Source organism: Rhinolophus sinicus, linkage group LG09 (genome assembly GCF_036562045.2).
Source record: "Rhinolophus sinicus isolate RSC01 linkage group LG09, ASM3656204v1, whole genome shotgun sequence".
NCBI classification, from domain to species: domain Eukaryota; kingdom Metazoa; phylum Chordata; class Mammalia; order Chiroptera; family Rhinolophidae; genus Rhinolophus; species Rhinolophus sinicus.
In genome coordinates, this window is record NC_133758.1 from 45,376,320 (window position 1) to 45,397,110 (window position 20,791).

Below are 20,791 nucleotides of genomic sequence, written 5' to 3' on the forward strand. Positions count from 1 at the left end.
ATATTTTCATATCAATAAATATAGGCGTATAGCATTTGTTTTCATTGCTGTGTGGTATTCCATTGTTTATATGGAACATTTATTACACTTTATTTTATAGCTCCCATAGGTGGATATGTCAATTTCTTCCAGTTTTTCCCAATACAAACATTTTTTTCAACTTGGGTCACTCAAGTTCCTAGAACTAGAATTGTTGGAAATGTGTACTGTCCATATGTAGTGGCAAAACACCCTGAAAAAAGTTGAACAGATTTACACTTACCACAATTACCCTCCATTCCTTTATCCCAGTGAATTTTTAAAATCTTTTAAATCTTTTCAATATGTTAAATTAAAATACATCATTTCAATTCACATTACTTTGATTACTAGTGAAAACTTTTTCATATATTTATTTGCCATTGGTAATTTTTTTTCATGACATTTCTAACCCATCCTTTATCACTTTATCATCTTTTTCCCTCTCCTTCTCTCTTTGAGTGTGGGGGGGGTGGTGGTGAGGAAAGAATATATAAAAATCTAGAAGAATTGTAATAAAATGATAACATTGGATATCTCTGGATGGCAGACTTATGGATGGCTTTTCTTTTTCTTTTTTTCTTATTTATATTATCTATTTTTTTACAAAGAACACATATTATCTATGTAGTAAAATCCTGGCCAAATATATGCAGCTCTGTGTTTGTGCAGACATATGGCGCTTTATATACTGATCATTCTGGTTCAGAAGCTATTTTCTAAGCTACAAAAATACCAGACCCCTAAAAAATGCATTGAAATGGCCATATGTAGCTCAATGGATACAAAGTTTTAAAAAATACATAAAATGTCAGCAGTTTCTTAAAGAGTTAAATACAAATTTAACATGTGACCCAGCAATTCCACTTATTGGTAGGTATCTATCTACCCAAGAGAGATAAAAATGTACGCTCATGTTTACCAACATGGATGCAAATGTTCATAGCAGCATTATTCATAATAGTCAAAGAGTGGAAACAATCCAACTATCAGCTGTTGAATGGATAAACAAAATGAGGCATATCCGTACAGTGCAATACTACTCAGCAATAAAAAGGAACAAACTACTATCATAATGAACCTCAAAACATATGCTCAAGGAAAGAAGACAGATGTAAAAGATCACATATTATATCCAGAAATGTCCAGAAAACACCAATCTATAGAGATAGAAAATAGATTAGTCGTTACCTAGGGGCTAAGCTGGGGTTGAGTGAGGAATGGGCACAAGAAATCTCTTTAGGGTGATGGAAATGTTATAGAACTGGATTGTGGATGATGGTTGGACAACTCTATAAATATTCTAAAAAGCACTGTCCACTTAACATGGTTGAATCTTATGGTATGTAAGTTGCACCTCAATAAAGATTTTTTTTAAAAAAGAATCGAAAATATATCATTTAAAATAAACTTATGAGGGAGATCTTTTTCTAAAAGGTGTTATATTTACAACATAATTGCTGAAATTTGTCTTTCTAACTTATCTTTTCCATTCTCTCACATCAACATCTGACAAATTTTAGAATCTTTCCATTTGATTATTTTATGGATTTGAAAACTGACCTAAGTATAAATTTCAAATTTCAATCCCCTCCCCCTGTCTATAGTCAGTTATGTGAAGTCTGGCCTAAACCGGGCAGAAAGTCACAATTCTAGATGTGGGCACTGAGAAATGTTGTTGAGAAAACCCTAGACTATGTCACATTTTCCAGAAGATGTCCACTAAGGAATCACCCAGGCATAACTTTTTTTTTTTTTTTTGAGTCACCAGAGATACTCTCTGGTGCAGGTAAGACAACTGAGAGCAGAGGCGAAGACTGCTTATTTAGTCCTCATTTAGCCAGGTTTATCTAGGTGGTTAGGCTAAACAAATTTGCTGATAAATTCCAGTATGTCTGTTTTCACTGCAATTTACCCAGAAGGCTAGCTTCTGTCTTCCCCTGGTGATATCTGACTTTCCCCATAATGTTTTTGTGTAGAAGAAAATCTAACACATTTTTCAGTTGGAATAGATATTCATGTATCTTTATCAGTTGCTGGTCAGCAGCAGAATTCAGTGATCATTTGTTACTGTTCAGTACTGGTGTGGTATAGACTGCCAACTGTCCCCAGTATCTATGCTTTTTTTTTCCTTTCAGATTGATTTGGCCTTGGTGTTGTAAATATTCTTGGGTGTTCCGGTTTTTGCTAGGTCTTACCTCGAACAAAGACATAAGCACTATATTGTTCATAATATTCCCCCATTCGTACACGAATTGTGTAGAGGCCTTCATCTTCTTTGTTGAGATGAGAAAATGTCAGTGTTGCCCGATCTCCACTCCAATGTGCTTGCACCCATTTTGATGAAGAAACAGGTGCTCCTGGGGGGGAAAAGTCAGCAAATTAACAGATTTTTTTCTTTTACTCCCTTCTTGCTCTCTCCCCTCCATTCCTCTCTCTTTCTTCCTTTCCTTCCCACCCACCACTTTTTTTAAATCTTTTTATTCCTCTTCTTCTGTATTGCAAGCTATTTGCTTACTAGAGGAAGTCTCTTGGGCTTTGCCATGTTTATATTGGTAAAAATACTAGATCAGAAGTGAGGGGACTAGTACCAGATACACCATCTACAGGGCCATGTGCAAAATGAAATTGCAAGGCCCCTTCTTCAAAAAGCAAATAAAAAAACTGCCATTAAAGGTACTAAAGTATAAGGTGTTTGCCTCTAAAAATTGTTTATTATTTGTAAAATGTAATAAGGAAAATACAAATTGCAAAAAATTATATTCATGCCATAATTTTATTAAAATAATTATTAATGTGATATCTTGATTGATAATAAATATTTCTGGCTTGCTTTTCTGTAAATTCAGTTATTGAATCACCAAATTTATACTTTTAGCAACTTCATTTTAAATGGATATAATTGAAAGCAACATTAGTCACTCTTTGCGAATACAGGATCATAAATGAGTTTTGATTTTTTTTTTTATTTTAAGTATCTTTCTGCTGATAGAACTATCACTGCAGCTGTTAAGCGTGTTATATTGCTATAGTATTACATATTTTATAGTATATAGTATTGCATAGTTATGGTATTATAAAGTTAACATTGGGTTAACTTTCTGATAAACTATTTCAAAATATAACTCGTACTACTATAGAGCTGATGATTCTTGAGGAACAATTTTTCTAAAAAGATTAAACTCTCCATACAAATTAGTCTCATGTAAGTCTGAATATAGTTTTAAACGTAAATTTACATAATTACATCTTAATGTTTTCTCTTACATGTCCTGTAACTTGTGGACGTCATCTAAGAAACTGAAAATGATTTCATGATTTGTATATAATTCAAACATCTGTTTATGCACCCTATCACTATCTCTTCAATTAAGAGGGAAAAGTAAATTTAAAATTATCTTCCTTGTTAATAATTGCTTCATCTAAAGCCTCATAAAAAAGTGTTCTTTTTCATTGAATGTGACAATCTTTAAACTTAATTTCTATTTCTAAGCCCAAGGATAGTTGCTTTGCAATGTGGCATTTTTCATAACCAAAGTTTCTAAACTCTGAAGAATTCTAACAACTACCTTATGTGCTTTATTGCAAGGACTATACACAAGCTTTTATTTCGTAATATTTTATTGACAAGATATACTGCCTGACTGGCAAAAGTTCCTGTCACAGTGCTCAACCCAGGAGGTTAATATTTGTGCAGCTCCCACAAAGATGATTTCTGGGGATGGACAGGTAAGCTGGTTTCCCACTGTGGGTTCTCATCCCACCCCCATAGGAAGTCCCTCCTCTTCTCTAGGACCATATTCACCATCAGTGCTGCTGCTGCCGCCACTGCTGCCATGCTGGCTTCAGTATGGGCCCAGGTCCTGGTCCCAGCCATTGCCTCAGGACCCCAGAATGCACAACTGAAGTTCAGGCAAACTGCTTGGTGAACGCGCTGCCCACTGCCCACCCTGCCCAGGGGCCAATGGGCATATTCCATAGTCCTACTGGACTTCACTTTATTTTACCAAACAAAATTAACTTACAAAATGAATATTTATCCAACTTACTAAAACAAAAATACATTTTTTTGTAATCCTTTCCACATATTACTTGATGATAAGAAATAATCATCTCCATAAATACATTATGCAAATTCTGCTATTTTGATATATGTGTAAAAACTTTTTTAACATCCAGTAGGTGTAGGTTATGCCCTCTAACGTCCAGATTCTGCCAGCTCTGATGAACAGATCTTCAGCCTTATAGGCATTCATGCTCTGGTGCCAAGCCCAGTCTGTGACCTTCTGAGAATAAGAACCTAAGTGAGAATTCATTATACAGGCTCACCATTTCTGTACCACTGGATCTCTGGTTGGAAATGTTTAATTTCAGGAGTGATAACTACACGGCAGCCTAGACTTAGCGTCTCGCCCTCTCTCCCAAATGACACATCAAACTTCTCATCAAAGTGAATCTCAAACTTGGATGCATAACCATAAGGGGTCACGGCAACTGGGTAGAACAAAAACAAACATCAGTAATTTATTTTTTCTCATCAAAGAGACACAGCATTTCAATGAGAACAGGCACAGTCACAACAAAGACCGATCAAATGATTTATCTGGGCAAAAATTAAGTCTTATGAAAGAAGTACATAGCACATTCACATATATCATTATGTGAAATGGATATTCTTTTTATGAAAATTCTTGCTTCATTGGTCAGAAAAGCTTATTTATAATTAATACAATTTGGAGGACAGATTTAATGCTTTACATAAAATGTAAATTAATACCATGTTTAGCTTAGATGTAAATAGTTAGCTGCAATATACGTATGCACTTTTTAATTTTAGATTCTGAGTTCATTTAAACTCTTTTGCTTGTACTCTTGGAACAAATAGCTATGTCAATTACTCATAAAAATAGAGTTTTTCAGTAAGTTGTTTTAGTTTCTTTAATGATCCAAGTAAAAAAATACATGACATGTCAATGGGAGAAAACTAAAAAGTTTAAAATATTGTAAGTTTAAAAATATTTTTCTTAGAGGTGTCTTATTTATAGATTGAGTAAATGCATCATAAACTCTTCCAGGTTTTATTTTCTCTTTTCTCAAAGAAAAGGGTTTGGGAAAATATTAACTATTTATTGATGGGCTTTTATATGCCAGGCATGCTATATTTGACATATCATCTAATCCTTGCAAAATCCCCATGGTACAGATATTAGTTTTTCCTCTCTTTCAGATGGAGATATAGACATTCACAAATATACAGCTAATGTCAAGGTTTCAAAGGTTTCATGTGTGAAATTGAAATTCAAACCCATACCACCCAACTCTAAAACTTAAAGCCCTTTCTTTCATGTTTCATCTTCTTCCTAACACCTCTTAGTACTAATTTGAAATGGCAAGCTAACGTTTATTGAGTCAACTGTGCCAAGTATTGTTCCAAGTGTTTAATATCTATTAATTGAATTAAGCCTCATAATAAGTACCATGATTATCTCTATTTTATAGATGAGGAATCAGCAGCATAGGGAGGCTAAATAACTGCCCACATTCACCCCTCACAGCCAGGATTTACACTGGTGGGCTGTTTCTAGAACTTGTGCTTTCAACCAATACATGGTATTGCTTTGCATTTGAGTGCTGCCAGGGAAATAACTCTTTAAAGCATGCCCCATCTGCCCCACTTTTACATGATGATGTCCCACTGAAATAAAAAAGCAAAACAACTTGATCAGACCTTGCTCATTGGGAAGCTGGGCTGGTTCCAAAGCTGCCTTAGGGAGTAGAGATAAGGGTTACAGTAGGCCTGAGATTTAGGGGTTGGCAAATCTGTGAGGTAAATCTAGACGACCTCTTGTTTTGTACCATTAAAAATGGTTTTTAATTTGTTTAATGGTTGAAAAAAAATCAAAAGACTAATAACATTTTGTGACATGTGAAAAGTGATAGGAAATTCAAATTCAATGTTTATAAATAAGATTTTATTGGAACACAGCCATGCTCATTCATTTACATCCTGTCTATGGCTGGTTTTGTACTACAATGGCAGAGTTGAATAGTTGTGATAGAGACGGTGTGGCCTGCAAAGCCTAAAGTATTTACAATCTAGTCCTTTACAAAAAAAATGTTTGCTGACCCTTGGTTTAGAATATGGTTTAGAATTAGAAAGACCAGGTTACAAGTCTCTACCACTATGAGTGGCTTTGTCCCATGATTTAACCTCTCTGACCTACTTCTCCATCAGCATAGCACAGATAAAAAGGTACCTATTTCATAACCTTTGAGAGAGCATTAAATGAGTCAGTGCATATTTAAAAAGTCTTAGTACAGTGTTTGGGACAATGATCAATACATATTAACTATTAGAACAGAACCAAGGGCAGGAAGCTTTATCTATAATATTTACCAGCAAATTCCAAGCACCTAAACCAGTACCTAGCACACAGCAGATGCTTGATAAATACTAGCTGAATGGATCCTGTTTCCTATGTTAGGAACGATTGTATTCAATTCAAGGGCCAGTCAGGGGAGGCTCTGACTGAGTGCAATTGAAGGTAACAAAGTAAGGTTGAGCTGGGCTTTCAGACCTTTACTTGTTGGAGAAGAGGGAAATAGGAGAAACATGGATGATGATATGCTGTGAGAATGAACAGGATACATTCAGAAAATTGTGGAATGATCAATAGGCCAGCTTTGGGGACATTGGAAGTAAGTCATAGCTTCAGAATTTCCAACTATTCTGTCTCAATATAAATCAAATGATAGGAAAAAATCATGATTTGGGATGTGTTCCTCCCTCACTCCCACTCATCATTCCCTCTTGCCCATGGGATTGATACCAATGGTTATAACTTGGAATTCTAAAATTAGGAGCTATTCCATGAAGGTGATTTAGTAAGTCATCTGCAAACATCAAAATAACCAGTTGGGTGATAAACTGACCCATGAGAAAATATCTTCATCAACCATTTTCAAAACTATCACTTACTTTTTAATGTTTGGAAAACAAGAAGTTAGGGCTTGGCTGCCTTTTTTCACTCTGACCGTTGTAAGCATCTAATTATTTGAATAACCATAAGGATTTTACTTTTTTTTATTGCTTCCCATGAAAAGAAGTTCTGATTTAGATGAAATAATTGAAGTTTACAAATTCACAAATTACCACTGATTGGAATTTTTAATATCTTGCTATTTAATCACATTTAGACTTCCATTTAAATTGCACTTCATAAATTAATGTACTTATTCATTTGTTAGTGAATAGCTACTCTGTGTCAGGCAAGTGGGCTTAGAGATAAAAGGCCCAGCCTTGCCTTCAAGTGGCTCATGGGCCAGTAGGACAGAAAAACATGTAATAGTTAACAGTGTCCAGTGTAATACATGTTCTTATGGAGGTGTCATGGCCTCACTAGGGACACCCAACCTGATTGAATGGGGATGGGGGTGGCAGTGGGGATCAGACATGGATTTCTCAAGGAGGTGGTACTGACCAGTGTATTTAAGGATGAGTAAGACTGCCCTGGTACAGCCCAGACTTGCACGTGTGTGCGTGTGTGCGTGTGTGTGTATGTGTGTATGTGTGTGGTTAAGTCACTCTGCTCAGGTTTGTGTAATGATCTTTCTCAGTTTAACACAGAAAGACTTAAAAGCATTTGTCGTTTTTAGCCCATCACATATCTTGGCTTTTATAAAACCAAAACAAAGCAACTATATTCAGAAAGAGAACAGTAACCCAAGAATCTAAAAAAATGAAACAAACCATAGACAGCTATTATATACATACTAGTGTATATTATAATATATACTATACGTTTACTTTAGCATTATAGAATATCTTATTGTGCTGTATTTTAAATGGAGATGACACTTAGCAAATACATTGTATATTTTTAAACTTACAGCTGAGGGGCATGGTGGCAGCCCCGGCGTGGAAGCGAGTCTCATCAAACTCTCCCTTGTATCCTAGAAAAGAAAGCAGAAATTCATTTGAACTACTTCTTGACTTATTTACTTTTTCAGCAAAGTGAATACATTTAAAAATAATACATTTTGAATAAAACAAGTCCAGCAAACCTACTCTTTACCACAACCGAGGCATATGCTGAAAGCTCTCCTTTAACATTCATTGCCGAAGCCCGGTACTGAGCAGTGTCTTCAAAGTCACATCTGAAAGAATGTATAGAAATGAGTGGACATCACAGTGACACTCCTTGTAATTACTGGCTGTTCCTTCAAGGATCTCTTTGCTGCCTTGGCACACTGCAAATCAGTGGCCAACATGTGGTTCTAAGTGGCTCATGACGAAGCTACTCTCTCTGATCTGGCTCCCTGCAGGAGCGTATATAGTCCAAGAGATTTATGGCAGTTTCAGGCCGGTGGCACAGAATGGGAGAAGACCTACAGACCACTGTGATCCTACCCTGGGTTCATTTATAATGTCCAAAAACAAAGTCGACAAAATGCTAAGTACATAAATTAGAGTGTGGACAACATTATGATCAACTGGGGACACGGTCTCCCTGCTGGCCTCCCTCAGGGTGAATTTCAGTTGGGGGGGGGTGACAGGGCAACAAGAGGAAAAGGAAATGCCTCTCCTTGTAGACTTCCACAGTCTCCTAGAGCCACAAAGCACATCCAAGTCAGTACATATGTGGTTCTGTGTTCTAGCCTCAAAGTACAAATAAGTTATTTGTCCCTTAATTCTACTAAGGTTCAGGCCACGCTGGGAGTTTTGTCCCACAGCATGACACAAGAACTGCTATTTGGAAGTGCCTCTGAATTATAATACAGAAATTGGGATGTCTTTAATAATGGAGTTAGGGAGACAATTTTCTCACAGAGAGATAAACAGGCTAAGATTTCAAAGCAGGTTGTTTGTGTCTTACCATGACGAGTGTCTATGTTACTCATTGTCCCTCTAAGTTGAGTTTCATTCATATAAACATATTTCTTGTTGAAATTTTACAGACATCAATAGAACACCAGGAAGGTCAATACAGTTGTCTTTCTCATAATTATTTAATTATCAAGCTACCACATGGCTCACTACTGCCTCAGTAGAACCACTGACTGGCAGGATTGATGTAACTTGAGGTCAGGGTCAGAGCTTGGCGAATGTCCCAGGGCCCCAGGGTTCTTTTTGAAGCCCAGCATCACTTGTGTCAACTGTTGTGATCTCAGGAGAAGGCTATAAATCTCTTGAGATCAGAATGACGTAAATTTTACTTAGACATCTCAGCATGTCATGGTTTTATGTGAACTGAAAATGGTCAGAGCTTGTTTAACTTTTGTATCCACATAACTAGGCTTGGATTTCAAAACCATTCTAGGGAACACGATAAACCCTTGAGGACTTGGAAATTTTGATGTGGGTTCTACTTTCAAATTTTGCTTTGGCTTTTGCTTTAAAAACATCCCAATGTCCATGCTGCCTCCATCTACAGGTTGATGGGGGTGGGTGTGTGTGGGGGGGAGGGCTGCATCGTTTCCCACAATTCCTAGTGAGCTGAAAGAAAGAACAATTTCTCCTAGTCCTGCTTATTTTCAATGCCACACACCCCAACTTCCGTGGCCTTTACTGATTAAAGGCAAAATAGTACGATGATGATGTTGATTTGGAACTCTGAAAGGATAACTGAATATAAATGTCTATGTATATAACATATTTTCTTACTAATGTCTAAGAAAAACTCTCCAGTATATAACAGGATAAGTAAAAAGATACAAATTAATTTTTTTTCATCATCTTTGACTAAATTCAAACGTAAGTTCACTTTGGGAAGTAACGTGGTCTTGGTAATAATGAGTCATGCTTATCACTGTTAGGTATGCACTGAGAGAAGCAATGCATGTGGACACCACCCATTTTGTTATTCAGCCTATTGGGAACAAGGGAGGAGAGCAGCTGCTAACTAGAGCAGAGAGGTGCCTCCCTGAGCAATTGTCCGGCAACACACATGGACCCTGATGTCCTCTTACGTGTTAATTTCCAGCGTGTGCATTCCATATCGACTTTCAATAATATACTTTCCAGGGTTTGCATGGACATTTATTGGCACCTGGTTTTTATACCTATGAGAAAATGGAAACAAGACAAAGTAAGTTGAAGTGTAAATAGCTGCATGATTACACACACACACACACACACACACACACTCACACACAAACACAATTCTTGTTCTTGAAGAAACACCTGTAAACACGGCGTTGAGGTCAGCAGCAGTGTCTGTTCAATAAATCCAAATCTATGGTACATTAAATAGAATCACTATAAATACAATAAAACTTCTTGATGTACTTGCTTTCCTCTTCTCCACCATAAACACTACATTTAAGAAGCTGACCATTCATAAGAATGTGGTTGAATCTTGCATACATAATGTTGAGTAAAAGAGCCAGACGCAAAAGAGTACACAGTACAATGATTGCTTTATATAAAGTACAAAACCAGAAAAGACTAATTCATGCTGCTGCTGGAAGTCAGGAAAGTGATTTCCCCCCAAGGGGAGTGGGGGAAGTGGGGGAGAGAGGACATGAAGGAGGCATCTTGGGTGCTGATAATGTTTGGGTTTTTGATTTGGGTGCTGGTTACACAGATGTGTGCAATCTACAGAAATTCATCAAAGCTCTACATTTATATATAATATGCACATTTTTTGTGTGCATATTAAACGTACTTAAAAGATCTAAAACAAGGAAAAACTTGGCAACTGTTGACATGACGTGGGGGCGTTGAACTGAGGGTTTTTATTGTTATCTCTCTACGTAGGATGACAGCAAAACATTCTTCCTACTAACATTCTTGTATTTTGTTAAAAAAAGAATATCATTGTATTGAAAGCTCATTATATTTAACTGTTTTATTCTGTCGTAAGCAAGTATAAGCAAGTATGGTTCTTGGCTTGGAAGAACTTAAAATATTAATCAAGAAAGAAAATTCCGACAAATAAAAGCTGAAAAGATTCCATTTTTTCCATCCCTTGTTAGGCCTCAAAGGCTGGAGCTACAAGGCGGGGCCCTTCCTGAGACACTGTCTCCCAAGTCTACAAATGGCACTTTGATTCTTCTTCACCACACCCTCTTGGTCTCAATAGCCGTGGCTCTGGTGCCAAACCAGACTTTCCTGTGCAAGCCAATTTCTGCCCAAAAGAAGAGGTGGATTGTACTTGTTTTCCTTTCAGACACCCCGCTTTACATGCACGAATAACATAACACTAATAGCAATCACTGACACAGAGCATTCATTAGGAGCCAGGCAAAATTCTAAGTGCTTTCTAAACAGATTAGTAAATTCAGCCCTCACAACAACCATCCGAGGCAGAACTATTTTCAACATCATTTTCCAGATGAAGAAACCAAGGCATGGTGAGCTTAAGTAACTTGTCCCAGCTCACACAGCTAGGAATAGCAGAGCTGGGATTTGAACCCAGGCAGTCTGGCTCCTGACAACATGTGATGCTTCCATTTTCCAACTGTTTTCTATTTAGCTGCATTTTATTGTAGTGGAAAGGGAGAGAAAGAAAGGAAACAATCCTTAGTCAGCTCCTTCCTCTTTCCAACTTCTGCACATGCACATGTATGCACACATGTTCTATGTCCCTAAACCACAATTATTTTCTATACTTTTTTAAATGTATCATTCTCCCCCACTTAGCAAAATTCTAACTCATCCTTCAAGGTTCAGATCAAATGCCACTTCTTCAATAAACTCCTCCCTGAAATCCCATACAATATTAATCGTTTCTGCATCTCCACATCAGTGTCACCTGGTTCAAATTGCAAGATATAACATTTATTAAATTGTGGTTCAATATGTGTCAGTTCTACTAAGCTGACAGTGTCTTGATGATGGGGATTGTGTCTGATCCATATTTTACTTGTATCCCCAGTCTCAAGGAAATATGAGCCATGGGCACATACTAGGTAAATTGTTAAATTGGATTGAGCAGAATTATTGTCTAACACAGTAAATTAATTGTAGTTTCATAACTTATAACCAAAGATAAAGAGTTCTGATTTGTTTAATTTAAAATAAGTGCAGATGAAGAAAGTAACTTGAGGCTCTTTGTGTCTCGGTTCCCTCGGATCTGAAAGGAAAGGGCTGGACTCGCTTAAGCAACGCAGCTGTGTGGCAGGCATAGCAATATATATAACCTTCTACCCAACCCATAGAGATTTTGCTAGCTATTTCCTGCCAGCCTAGAAGTGGCCTCAGACAGCTGTCTCACCACAGGACTCCAGGCAGACAGGACTATCTGATCAGGGATGGCCTGTAAAAAGAAATCTGCTGGCCGCTCCCAATTTTGAACATTCCTCGTTATGATGAATAACAGGGTAGAACATGCTAATTGACATGTTCTTCTGATTGAATTGGTTTAGGTAATTTCACACTTGACTCAGAAGCTACCTCGTGCTCCATTGTTTCATGTACTGGGGTATTTTCAGTAGTTCCTTTTAGCATAAGTAGAGAAATATGACACCAAAGGCTGATGCATGTGTTACTTGACCCAACAACCAAGTGACACTCTATTTGGCTTCTGACCAAAAATGTTGTTCAGATCTGCATAAAGTTTGAGTTAAAACAGTATTTCGCAGCTCCCAGGGTTGCTTCACCATCCTTGCTCTCCAATACTACTCAACTTAGTAACTTAATGTCTTTCCTACACACACACACACACACACACACACCATTTTGAGGCGCTTCTAGTCTTTCCTCCAGTACTCCAGATGTCAGTGTAAGAAACGCCTGTTTTAAAGCAGCAGGCAAAGAGTAGGTTAAGAAGCAATTCAATTCTCTTCTTCAAAGAATTCACAGAGGCATTCAGGTTCCAAGTCACTAGACACTGGCTGTCTTCAGCATTAAGTCAGAAAAGAAAAGAAGGATTTTCGGGCTGCTCTGTATATGCTTCACAGTTTATTATTTCTGGAAAGTGAAATTCCAAACTGGCCTGTCATCAGCTAATTTTGGAGAGTAAACTACACTTTGGGATTACTTGTCAAGAGATTTCTGAAATTCTTGTGAATATTGAGATGTATACTATTTTACTTGTATCATTTTCATGTATAGTCTATGAACAGTTAATGAGCTTCAGCTAACTGCTTTCCTTAGATTCTTATGTTTCCTTCGAGAGTTTCTTTATGCAAATAAAACAAATACTGTCCTCCACAGGGGATTAGCTCCAGGACCCCCAATGGAAACCAAAATCCAAAGATGCTCAAGTCCCTTAAATAAAAGGATGTAGTATTTGCATATCACCTATATTTGCATATAGGCTACAACAGGGTATACCTACACATCACTTCATTTGCATGGATCTGGCATAGTGCTCAGCACATAACAAGTTCAAGTTTTGTTTTTTGAATCTTCCTAGGATTTTTTTCCCACTGGAATATTTTTGATCTGCAGTTGCTTGAAACTGGATGAGAAACCTGTGGATGTGGAGTTCCGTGATTATACAAACGTAATTTTTTCCCCTTCCCTTTAAACCAACACATAGCTTATTATACAAGCTGTTATATAAATGTAGCCAGTATATTAAGTGAAACAACTTTGCTTTTTTCACGACATACACGCTTTTCCGCCTTCAGGACGGCCAGCTTGACTGCGGAGGTGCAGCAGCGTCCTCTGCAACTAACTTCTTACTGGATCTAAGGCTTAAACAGGCCTCCTCCTGTTCTCAAAGTGGGCTGGGAATGGGACAGTGCCCTCACCGTCCCCGCACTTGGCCATGATGAGTGATGCGTGCTCCTGTCACTTAGCACTTTCTGGGTAACCCCTATATTCCATTTAGCTAGATTTGCTCAGTGCATGGGATTTGCTGAACAGCAGCTGCTGCATGATCACAACATTTGTTAGACCTCAAGGATTACCATGACCTAAGGGTACCTAGTAGAAACTTGGAACTAAACCATCTTTGGAAAGGGCTCTAAGGGAGCCAGGCCCCAGGCACACATGCCTTTGAAAGATGTGGCTAAGGACCTGTTACAAGTGGAGGCAGCTTGACTGCACAAAGCATTATCACAAACTTATTCCTATAATTTACCTCCTTCTATTCAGGAAGATCATTTTCAAGTATTTCTTTCATACTTGTTTTCAGTCTCAGGCCCAGGAAGCTACAGCTGGGTACCAAAAAGGCATAAATGCCAGCAAAGTAGTCACCAACAACCTTGGTTCTTGCTTGGGTTGTGGGTTTCCCTGCTTGTTGAGGGGAAGGATCCTTACTGAAGATTGCATACGCTGTACTAGCATTTCAAAGTAAAAGTAGGGCTTTGTTTAATGATTATTTTTAAGAAGGCAACATACCCAGAGAAGTATACTAATTCCACATAGAAGTTTACTCCCAGGGGTGGATTTACCTTGGAGTCAATGAAGCTGAAGTTTCAGGGTCTCACTAACACAGGTCTCTGCGAGGCTCTAAGCGTAACTCATACTAGTAACTTCTGTGTAAAGAGTACTCACCAAATGGGATAAGCTTCATACCCCACAAAACCTGGATCTGACCTTATTGCCATAGCCAATTTTCAGTTATCTGCTAGCAGACTGTCCAAATTTCAGCTTTATCCAGGGGCAATTCTTGCTCTCTGAAGTATGATGAACTATCTCCTTAGTGGTCCATTAGTTCTTTTAATATTTGCTTTTCACTTGACTTGCAAGGCAACAGAAATTTCTGTGAAATGCTCTGATCCATCCCTACTGGGAGAACTTTGGAAAAAGAATGAAATTGTCTTCCGCAAGCACTAAAGGAAGTGTAGGATCTAGAGAAGGCTTATTCCAGTAAATGAACAGCCTCCCAATCGTTCCTGAGACAAATCTTATCTCTGTGTCTTAATGTTGGTTTAAAAGGAGCCGCTAGGACATAAAATTCACATGTTAAGGAGATAAATATTTCAAAGCCAGATATTAAAGTTTTGGAAAGAACTGTAGTACTGCTCAGCTCCATTACTGAGGATAACTGAAAATTGACAGTTTCTATTTTTCAGTATAACTGGAATTCTAAGGGTCCACAATTTGGTCATCACAAATTTTTCTGGGGAGTTTTTATCATCTTTATTTGTCTTTAAATGACTCCTTTTCCAGCCAACAAAACACAATGTAAGGAATTTAATCTCCAATATAGTTTGAGCTCTGCCTTTGTAGAACCACATCACTCTAGCTTAATAAATAGTACCATCAATGGTACATAAGCATGTTTGTATTCCGGTTGCTGCGTACTTAACAGAATAAATAAATACTTAAGAAATTAAATTTTATCTCCCAGAGATTACTTTGTACTTTTTTGAAAATCATCTTTAACTCTAATTTTTTAAAAAGCAGAAAAACAGAGATAGAATGGTGTATACTAAATATATCTACCTGATTGAGGGCTCTGATTATTCATTTATTAGTGGAACATTTGAATTCATGAAAGAAGAGGAGTTTATTTTTTACTGACCAAATAATATTTCTTAGAGCTGAAAACTTGTTATTCTTTATTCATCTCCATAGGAAAGTTTGGATTTTTTTTCAGGTGGGAAAAAATCTATTTTTGAAGAGGAAATGTCCTTTTAATAGGCCAAATTGTGCAACTCTATAGTCACAGAGAAAGATAGGACAAAGATGGTTTGGTTCCTAACTTACTGTAGTATACTTTTATACTTTAAAGCTTGTAAATTAATTTTTTAAAGCTTGTCAATTGATTTTTTTTTATTGACATATGTTCCTACATTTCCCACTTTTGTTTAAGATAAATTATTTGCCTTGATAATATTTAGCTGGCTTGGGGTTTCATTCTTTGGGTTTCAAACTCAAGAAACTTAAAAAGAGTATATATACCAGAAAAATTGTAAGCAAACTCAATATTATTAGAGGGAGATTGATATCATAGGTGAATTTTTAAAAACTTACCACCTCTTCCTTAAGAATAACTGTAAACAGGTAACTCGGTCTAGCTTGTCAGCTACCTCCATTCATGCTTTCCAGGTGTCTGACCAACATTACAGATAACGAGAAAGAAAGAAGGAGGCAGGTGCTCTGCGGGTGACAATGCCATCCGGTGTAGTGTTTATGCTGCAAAATAGGGTGCATTTCCCACCATTCTTGAAGATAAGAAAATAGAATCCAAAAGACTCATGTCAGAGAATAAAGTGGAAAATGCCTTTCTGAGTTGGCTCAATCGTTTCCATACTTCTGCTCTCTGTGGCAGACATTAATGACATGATAGGAAAATTCTGAGTTTGGGGATTACAAAATCATTGACAATTGCAATAGGATATACAATGGAAGGGGTGAAGGGGTGCTTATTCTTTATGGAAAGAAAATTTCTTCAGGCCCCATATTGAGTAATATTTCCCGTCAAATGCCCTCTTCTTTGGCTTTAGAAAACACATTGAGACATCAGCTTATGTGAGGAGTAGAGATGGAGCCCTCTGGGTTTTAATTATTTTTTTAAAGGCAGTACTGCTTCTGGTCACATAATGATGCCTATATTTAATGGGAACAATTTTTTACAGTCCATAGCAATTATAGACATATATTTTCTTTGTATGTAAATATGTTGGTGAAATTTTAACACTTTACATAAGATAAAGACCGATTGTATGATAGGATTATAAAGAATCATAATGTATCATAATGTTCTTTCTTCCCATACATAAAATATCCATCCCAGTATCCTTTCTTCACTATTTTAAAAATCTATACAAACTTGCAAATGCTTCTATTAACCCTTGAATATTTATAATGCTGAATGTTTTCACTAGAGGTAAAATTAACTTTGTATGAGTAGTTTTCATAAAGATAACATACCACGTGACACGAGGTTCTGGCCAGCCTGATACAGAGCAGTGTAATTTTACATTTTCTTTCTCCCAAACAGTGTGAGAACGAGGTTTAATGACAAACTCAGGAGCATGGAGAAGATGATCTTCATTCAACTTTCTATGAAATGCTTCAGTTTCTTCTAACTGAAAAAAAATCAAAATATTATGAAATCAAAGTAACCTGTGCTATTAAAATAACAAGCAGAAGCCAAAATCATCACTTTTCTGTTTGAAGTCTTACTTTTGTATTTAAATCAAATGCATATTCCTTGCCCCTTTTTAAAACAAATATAACATTTAATTTTTAACGTTCTAAGTCTGAGCACCATTATTTTACTTCCCTAAAGTGGGCTTCTTAAGGTCCTTTAGAACCTTAATTTCTGTAGAACCTAAAATTTCATGGTGCTTATAACTATTAAGTTTGTGTTTCTTTGACCTACGCATTTAGATATTTTTCTCTTTGCTTTTTCAGTTTTATTTCTCCGCGAGATCACATATTTCTTCATATGACACAAATCAATCTGTATCTACTAACATACACACATACACACCCAATATTACATGCATTTTTACTTTTGTAAGTTACATTAAATTCATTTCTTACTGTTTTTCTCAGTGACAAGCGTTCTGCTTTTTCTCGAATTGCAACTTTTCTCGACTTCTTCTCAAAAGCTTCCTCTTGGTGAAGAGTGGACGTAGACTGTTTTGATACTGTGGACTGTTTGGATGTTGTGATTCCTTCCTCACTAGCAAGAAGATTCCTCTGAGCTATATAAGCAGCAACTTCTTTAATTCTTTCTTCTTCTGTGTCTGTAATTCCACTGACATGAACTTGGCTAAAATATAATAATGGCAAAATACGGATATTGTGGATGGCGGTGATAAGATTGCCTAATTTTACTAAGTTCAAAGTACCAGACCTCAGAAATTGTGGTACCCAAAGAGAACCTGATAGAAAAACTTGGTAAATCAGGAGCTAATTCTTCACATATGGAAATGATCTCCACCTTAACAAATATTGATAACAACCATAATTATACCTATTATGGCCCTGGTATTTTGCCAGGTCCTTTTTACATATATTATCTCATTTTATCCCAACAACACTATGAGGTAAACTGTATCATTTCAATTTTAGATGTATGGTAACAAGGCTCAGGGAAGTGAGAGAACTTGCTCAAGTTTATTTCCTTGGTTTCCTTAGTGTGTTTCAATATGATTGAGCCTATTAGAAAAGATTAAGTTATGACTTCCCTCTAGAAAAGATGATATTGTAAAATGAGATGCAGTTTGTGTGCCTGTGATTCTGATACACGACTGTGTGCTTACCTGGATTCTATAACTCAGCTGGTGTACCACATTGCCCAGAGCTGTTGCATGTATAGATAAGTTCTAAATTTACATGAGATCCTTATGCCTACTGGGTTTCTTTGTAAGATAATAAAGATTATGTGTGCACATATAGTGTACATCTGTATGTATGTATGCATGCATGCATATTTAATATGACAATTTTCGCTTGTGCTTGCACATAGCTCTGATGAGAAGAAATTATCAAAGTCGCAACTGAACTGTGATATTTACAAAAGTGACTTGTTTTTCTTCATAATTAATAATTATGGCAAGTGAGTGGTAATATCCAAAAGTGCTAAGCCTAATGTAGTAGTTTATGATAGAATTTGTGCTATGATTTATTCATGTTCAAAATACTTGGATTATTTTTAAACTCTTTCCATACCTTTGTTGTCAACCTTATTAGATGTTTCAGTGAGGGAGAATATCGATTTATACTGAGATTCTCTTGAAATTGAGTCTCCTTAGACCTCCTAAGGCAGAATTTGCTTTTCTTATAAAAATAATTACCTCCAAATTTGAGCAAACATTGCCATTGTGATTACAATTACCTAGCTCCTGAAGCTATGCAGTTTGCTCAGGAACAGGGCTCAACATTTGCTCAAGTTCGGAACTCCTCCTGGAATATGACTAAAACATCTATCTGGTAGACAAGACCAATCTACTTGTTTCTTACTAAACTTGGTGATTAAGTATTAATTTCCTTGTCCTTATCTCTGTCTCTCCAAATATTAATAAGATAGCCTCGATTAAGGAAGTCAATAATATATCCACTATAATTTAGGAGGAGAAAAAGGAAGATTTTTAGCTTAGTGTTCTGACATAATTACCTCTATTTTTTTTTAATGAGATTGGGAGTGAATGAATTAACAAGTGAATACAAAACAAACCATCATGAGAATGCATGGGATTCTCTATAGAGGCTAATTTACAATACAGAGATTTGAAATTAGCTTCGTAATACAATACATATAATAATGGATTATATTCAACGCTAGTCTTACCCTGAGGTGAGACAACTCTGTGTAAGAACTTTAAGCTCACATTACTTCTAACTGTAAACATGTTGACATAGCTCTAGAGGGCAGAATGGAGTCACAGTCTCCTTGCCTTTTCCATTTACAAGTTTAACCTCAAAAAAAAAAACCCACCTCTAATTATTTCATTTAAGTGAATTCAAGTACACTTAAAAAAATACTTTTGACCCAGGACAGCAGGGATGTTCTCCTTTAAGTAAATGTAAGTATGTGTCAGTGATAACCCTGCTATTATTTAGATACAAGAAAATTATGTTAATATGCTGACAAAAATACACTACTACCAATTTAAAATTAATTTAAAACCTTCCCAATATTCTCTCTTTAACGGTCTCAACCCAAAACCTGTTGCTGACACAGTAAAATCAAGTTATTAGTGTTAATAAGTGGAATTTTCAAGTGCCATCCAAAGAAATGGTATTTTCCAGAAATACACTATAATTACACAGTGCATGTAGATTGCATTAGCCAATCCTAAGGAGACTCTCAGCTCTCACTACCAGCCAGATGACTTGTAGCAAGTCACTGAGACTTGATTTCCTTCTCCAAAAATTGATATATTAATACCTCTCCAGGGCTGTATTGAGGATTTAGCAAGATAGTTTATATAACGCAGCTAGTATGATTGGCAGAAAACAGTAAGTACTGAACAAATGTTCATTTCTTTCCCATCCTCTTCTTAGATCGCTAACACTATCAACACCATTATGAAATACTATTTTCAACATAGTAATAGAATATAGGAGATGGCTCCATATAAAAAATAAAAGAGAACTAGAAATAAAACCTAGAAGATAAATTTATGTTCACATTTTCTTTTATCACAATTCCTTTTATAAATTATCATTTCTGGAGACCAGACTGGAAGAAAAAAAATTGTTTGTAGGTAAAAGGCAGGAAGAAGACAGTGAGAAGCTTCATTTCATGTCCACACAGGTGGAGAGGCATGCCATGAAGGTTAATGCTAAGTTGATGTAATTTTTAAATGATTTTTTAATGAGAAAAAAAGCAGAAAATAAAATATTTCACTTACCTACCCTACCATCTCCTGTAACGAATGTAAGTGTATATTAAACCAACGGTGAAGAGGTGAGTCTGGGAAGGCATACTTAGTAATAGAAGCATGTTTCTCTGGAAAGCTTACTCTCAAAAATCAGATATCTAATAATCAAAGATTCAAATAAAAAGCTAAAAATAGAATATTATTTATCCCCTTACCTTCCTAATTGGTTTCAGAGAAATTAATGACATTAGTCTCTGAAACAATTCTGAAAGGAGCCATCAGAGGGCAGTGGGAAGAAAAACACAGGAAAACAAAGTCACAACCACATTATTGCCTACTGAATTTCCTGATAGCATTTGCCCTCAGAGGGTGACCTATTTTGAGTATCACTTTAACTCTATTAATAATTCTCCATTCAAAGGAAAATCAACAGAGGAAGGCTCAGAAAGTTCCCACTAAACTTTAATTTGGTGTCTCAGACAAGTTTTTCCCCCCCAATGTTCCTTTATATATTATCGTTCAAAAAATCTTTATATTATAAACACAGAAATTTGGGATTACAAAGATGTGATTTAGTGATTATTTTGTTTGA

General features: G+C 36.4%; 1 protein-coding gene across 2 annotated transcripts in view; it reads right to left on the reverse strand.

The window, feature by feature from the left end:
- Positions 1-20,791, reverse strand: part of MYOM1 (myomesin 1) — a 126,561-nt gene that overhangs the window by 79,881 nt on the left and 25,889 nt on the right. For both annotated transcript variants that reach the window (XM_019755764.2, XM_019755765.2), the window contains exons 4-10: positions 17,411-17,642; positions 16,793-16,950; positions 9,988-10,080; positions 8,087-8,175; positions 7,909-7,971; positions 4,348-4,512; positions 2,217-2,378 (exon numbers count right to left, since the gene is read on the reverse strand). In XM_019755764.2, coding sequence (XP_019611323.2) covers positions 2,217-2,378; positions 4,348-4,512; positions 7,909-7,971; positions 8,087-8,175; positions 9,988-10,080; positions 16,793-16,950; positions 17,411-17,642 — 962 coding nt within the window. The remainder of the gene's footprint in view (positions 1-2,216; positions 2,379-4,347; positions 4,513-7,908; positions 7,972-8,086; positions 8,176-9,987; positions 10,081-16,792; positions 16,951-17,410; positions 17,643-20,791) is intronic.